General features: G+C 40.9%; 1 protein-coding gene across 1 annotated transcript in view; it reads right to left on the bottom strand.

Annotated features, from left to right (window-relative positions):
• LOC115062693 (zinc finger protein 567-like) overlaps positions 1-1,789 on the bottom strand; it is a 28,960-nt gene extending 27,171 nt beyond the window's left edge. The window contains 3 exon segments of the mRNA XM_029532418.1: positions 453-1,148; positions 1,328-1,416; positions 1,679-1,789. Of these exon segments, the coding sequence (XP_029388278.1) occupies positions 453-1,148; positions 1,328-1,416; positions 1,679-1,789 (896 nt within the window).
• Between the last annotated feature and the right edge of the window lie 4,036 nt (positions 1,790-5,825).

Genomic DNA, 5,825 nt, shown 5'->3' with positions numbered 1-5,825 from the left:
GAAAATGAAGTTTGGCTACATTACATAATTTGGCATGCAAATAAAGAAAATAATAATAATAATAATAAAAAAAAAAAAAAAAAAAAAAAAAAAAAAAAAAAAAAAAGAATGGAATCATTTTGGGGAAAATCTGATATACACTCGAGCATGTACCATAACTAAAAAGACCTACATGTTGGCAAGAAAAATTCCAGTGTTTGGTATGAAGTAATTAGAAGCACACACATATATACAATCACCAAAAGACATATACGAGAACATAGTGGTATTTTTATAACAATATCATTAAAAAATAAATATTTCCAACATTAGAAATTGAAATGTATTCTTAAAATGGAATGTTAAAAACAATGCACTGACACATTTAAAATGCAAAAGCATATTAAAAAGATGTATGATAAAACATGCTTAAAACATAAAAGTATACAAATGCACATATATAACTAAAGGACTTGCCACAGTCATTATATGCATAGGGCTTCTCACCCGTGTGAGTTCTCTGATGAACAATGAGATTTGTCTTCTGGTGAAAGCACTTTGCACATTCACTGCATTTATAGGGTTTCTCTCCTGTATGAGCTCTTTGATGATGGATGAGGTAGGACTTCCTGCTGAAAGCTTTCCCACACTGAGGACACTCGTAGGACTTCTGCCCTGTATGGATTTTCTGGTGGACAGTAAGGCAAAAGGCCTTCCCACACTCACTACACACATAGGGTTTTTCCCAGTACCTCTGGTATAGATTGAGGTTTGTTTTCTGGATGAATGATTTCCCACACTCACTACATTCATATGGTTTCTCTCCTGTGTGGGTTCTGTGATGATCAGTGAGGTAGGATTTCATCCTAAAGGCCTTCCCACAATAAGGACATTCGAAAGATTTCTTCCCTGTATGTGTCCTCCGATGTGCAACAAGAGTAGTCTTCTGGCAGAAGGACTTCCCACATTCATTACACACATAGGGCTTCTCCTCTTTATGAGTTCTCTCATGAAGAGCAAGTGTTGTTTTCTAGGAGAATGATCTCCCACACTCATTACAGATATAGGGCTTCTCCCCTGTATGAGTCCTCTGGTGGACAGTGAGAGTTGCTTTTTGGTGAAAAGATTTCTCACATTCTTTACAAATGTAGGGTTTCTCCCCTGTATGAATTCTTTGATGGAGGGACAGAGTTCTTTTGGCAAAAAGATTTGCCACAGTCATTGCAGCCATACGGGTTTTCCCCTGTGTGTGTTCTCTGATGACGAATAAGGTGTGATTTCAGTCGGAAGGCATTCGTAGGACTTTTCCCGTGTGTGTGTGTGTGTGTGTGTGTGTGTGTGTGTGTGTGTTCTCTGGTGATCCGTGAGGGCTGTCTTTAGGCGGAAGGACTTACCACACTCATTGCACACAAAGGGCTTCTCTCCCGTGTGAGTTCTCTGATGGTCAGTGAGACGTGACTTCCTTCTAAATGCGCTTCCACACTGATGACGGGGAAGGCTTTTCCTCCACGTGAATCACCACGTGCAGAACCAACACTGACCTCCTGCAGAAGGGTTTCCCACGTTCAGTGCATGTTTGTTGCTTTTGGGAATTTGCTGCCCTTTTCTTTTTGTTATATATAAATGGATTTTCCTCTCTATACACTGCTGAATGTAACTGAGCTTCGCTTTCTAAGAAATGATTTCTCATAGACCTTACATTCAGATAACTGTGCTGCAGTTGCTGCCTTCTCAGGCTGCACAAGTGCACCCCCATGACTGCAGGACTCGACACTCCGAGAGTGGGGTTTGATGTCAGGATGTCCCGCATCTTGCATAGGATTTGGGTGTGATTTCACACAGCAATCATACTTACTGAATCTCTTTCTTGCAGGGTTTAGATTACAGTTGATTAATTCTGAAACATTTTCTAAAATATTTTCATGAATGTCATACTTAGGTGACCCTAAGTATGGAATTAACAGGATTGCTCATTGTCTATAGTTAATATTAAAAATGATCTAGAATATTTATCTTCATGTTCCTTGAATTTCATTAAAAACTCTCTTGATTTCCAGTTTTCCCCTAGGAAAGAATAACAACTAGTGAATTTCCAAGGGAAAAAAATTATATAAAACAGTCTAACGTGCAGAAGACCTAGAGCAAACCACTTCCAAGTTACAAAGCAAAACAAATAAAAATAGAAAACCTCCAGCTGGCGGCGGCGGCGACGGCGGCAAAGGCCTACACAGGCTTCTTCTTATCAAACGCTATTCAAAACTTGCGTTTAATTACCAACTAGAAAGTCATTCCAATGACGACAAGCAGTTTTCGAAATGTAACAGGATTTCACACAGTCCAGGCTTGATTCAAACTTGTTATGTACCAACACTAACCCTGAACTGCTTAGAACTTTTAAAATTAGAAATGATTTTATTTCATGTGTTTTACCTGCATGTATATATGTGCACTACATGTGTGCTTGGTACCCAAGAATGTGAGAAGATGGTATTGGATCCCCTAGAAGTGTAGTTACTACTTGTTGTGAACCACCAAGTGGGTGCTAGAAACAGATTCTCTAAGGAACAGCCAGTGTTCCTAACGTCTAGGCCATCTCTCCAGCACCCTTGTTTGAATTTTTTTTTGAGAGTATTACTATGCCGCTCTGATTCTCGTACTCATTAGGTAGATCAGGGTGGCCTCAAATGCATGGCAATCCTCCAGTTCAGCTCCTCAAGTACTAGAATTATAGGCATACACCACCAAGCTTAGCAGCAAATCTTTATTTCATAAAATATAGACTGGAGAGCAGTTGTTCCTTATTGAAAGGAATGTGCAGGGGACTGGAAAGAGTTCTTGCAGAGGACCCAGGTTAAGTTCCCAGCATCCATATTGTGGCTCATAACTGTTCAAAACTCTAGTTCCTAAGAATCTGACACCCTCTTCTGGCCCCAGACACCAGTAGTGCACATAGATACATGCCGGCAAAATATACATACACAGAAATACACATAAACCTAAAAAATGTTTTCTTACATGTCTTGGTTGAGTCGGGTGGTTTCACCCTGAAATTCCAGCACTCCAGTTGTATCCAACGTGCCCAGCTCAGAATTGTGCTTTAAGTATTGTGGGCGAGATTGTCATTTCAAAAGTGAGGAACCTTTAAAACATTTCAATGATATGTGACACTACCTGATTCTTTTGGCTTTCTGTCTAAAGTCAGAAACTCACCTAAGGAGACATGACTTGCAAACGATGTCCATGGCTCTTCCCCACTCTCCAGTCTTGGGATGACATCAGGGTTAGACATGTCACAGCCTGATAATGGAAAAGAAAATGTAACAACAGTGAAGCCGGGATGGAACCTAGCAGTAATGCATGTCTAGCCAAAAGCAGAGGTAGGGATGGGGACCTGAAATGGAATGTGCTCAACATACAATCTTACATGTATAAAGGTTGAAAATACTAAAAACGACTAAGATGTATATCTGAATGTTTCTCCTTTGTGTAACAGTAAGCTTCACTTCCTACAGGAAGTGATCAAATATCCCTTCAACATACCAAAATTCCTAGAATTTGAGAGTTTGTCTACTTAGGTGTACTAAGAGGAAATGCAGAGCATCATGGCACTTCATATCCACGGAGAGGAGGTAGCCATAGTTTTCCAACATCACATCTGTATACAGAGTCTTCTGCTCAGAGTCCAGGCGCTGCCACTCCTCCTGACCGAAGTTCACAGAAACGTCTTTGAACAACATGGATCCCTGCAGTGCAGAATTTGGAGGGGTGACTGGCATAGCATAACTAATTACAAACTACTGGTGTATGTATGGTATGTATGTATGTATGTATGAATGTATGTATGTATGTATTTAATTTATATCAGTACACTGTAAATGTCACACCAAAAAAGGGCATCAGATTCCATTACAAATGGTTTTGAATTACAAATTCCCCCGCAACAAATGTGGTTGCGGGGAATTGAACTCAGGTCCTCTGGAAGAGCAGCCAGTGCTCTTAACCACTGATCCATCTCTCCAACCCTTGGTGTTTGTTTGTTTGTTTGAAGAAAGGGTTTCTCTGCATATCTCTGATTGTCCAGGAAATTGCTGTGTAGATCAGACTAGCTTCAAACTCAGGAGATCTGCCTGCCTTGCCTCTTGAGTGATGGGATTAAAGGCCTTGTGCCATCACATCCAGCTGGGAAATACTCTCTTTCAAACATTTTTTTTTAGATTTATTTATTATGTGTATGAGTGTTTTGCTTGCATGTACGCCTGTGCACCACATGCATGCTTGGTATTCTTGAAGGCCAGAAGATGGTGTCAGGTTCCCTAGAACTGGAATTGTAGACAGTTGTAAGATACCATGTGGGTTCTAGGAATCGAACCTGGGACCTCCGGAAGAGCAACAAGTGCTTGAGCATCTCTAGGCCAGGAACTGCTCTTGTCCTGGTTTGTGAGCCACAAAACTGTAAAAGAGTAACTACATTTTCTCCTTGTTTTGATTTAAACTGTAACTTACTAGGCTCCCACAATGGCTCACGGGGTAAAGGCACTTGTTGCCAAATCTGATGGCTGGAATTCAATCTCTGGAACCCACATGGTAAAAGCGAAGAACCAACTCCTATAATTGTCCTGACATCCACACACATGCATGTTCACACACATACGTACACAGGTTAACATAAGAAAAAAAAGAATTTATGACTTAGTGTGAAGTTGCTCTATGCCCACAACGTGCACCTGGATTGTTAGGGAACAAAATCTAGTACCATTCCTGATCAAGAACGTGCACTCTCTGGGCAAGGACATGGGGGTATGTTTATATAGGAATACACACATCAAGCATGGTGGGCAGGGACATGGGAGTGTGTGTATATAGGAATACACACATCAAGCATGGTGTCTTACAAGACAAAGATAAATTCTCTGGCTTCACCAAATATGTAAATTAGATAAATCTTCTCCGCTTAAAAATTAATGGTTCCAGCCGGGCGTGGTGGCGCACGCCTTTAATCCCAGCATGTGGATGGCAGAGGCAGGCAGATTTCTGAGTTCGAGGCCAGCCTGGTCTACAAAATGAGTTTCAGGACAGCCAGGGCTATACAGAGAAACTCTGTCTCGAAAAAACCAAAATAAATAAATAAATAAAAATTTAATGGTTCCATCAGGCTCTTGTGTCATGAGTCTACTTGCAAGGGTGAATTGGGACAGTCACAAGTTTGAGGCCTGCCTGAGCCAGAGTGAATTCATAGCCAGCTTGAGCAACTTAGTGAGACAATGCTCAAAATAAGAAGTATGGTGGGGGGATATTAATGATCAATAAAAGGGTAAACCACTTTAGAATATGCACTCAGCTAATCTGTAAGATATGGACAGAACACATAATAAACAACTAAAGGAAGATACGGGAAAGCAACTCTATCAGGAAGAAAACACTGCTTAAAGGGCAACAACAACAGTAAGAACTGCCCATTTCCTAACTTTCTGTTTGAAGGTTTCTGAAACCCTATAGTTCTCAACTCAGAAAACAGCTTACTCCTACAGGGGAAAGGGCTGGCATAATTCTAGGCCTGCCAGGGCTGCACAGTGATACTCTATCTCAAACAGCAACAAGAACTCTAAAATGTATAAGGATTAATTTTCTGAGTGAAACAGGTCCAATCTCTGAGAAGAGAGTATTGTGAGCTACACCTCAGTTCAGTACAGCTGCCTGTGTAAATACATTTACTTCTGCATCCAAATACAAAATTAGAACAGTTTTTGTGGGACTGAAGAGATGGCTCAGTGGTTAAGAACACAGGGTGTCCAGCCGGGCATGGTGGCACACGCCTTTAATCCCAGCACTTGGGAGGCAGAGGCAGG

The sequence above is a fragment of the Mus pahari genome, chromosome 1 (genome assembly GCF_900095145.1).
Source record: "Mus pahari chromosome 1, PAHARI_EIJ_v1.1, whole genome shotgun sequence".
Taxonomy (NCBI): domain Eukaryota; kingdom Metazoa; phylum Chordata; class Mammalia; order Rodentia; family Muridae; genus Mus; species Mus pahari.
The sequence above is the reverse complement of the archived record's forward strand: the minus strand, read 5'-3'. Positions and strand labels throughout refer to the sequence as shown.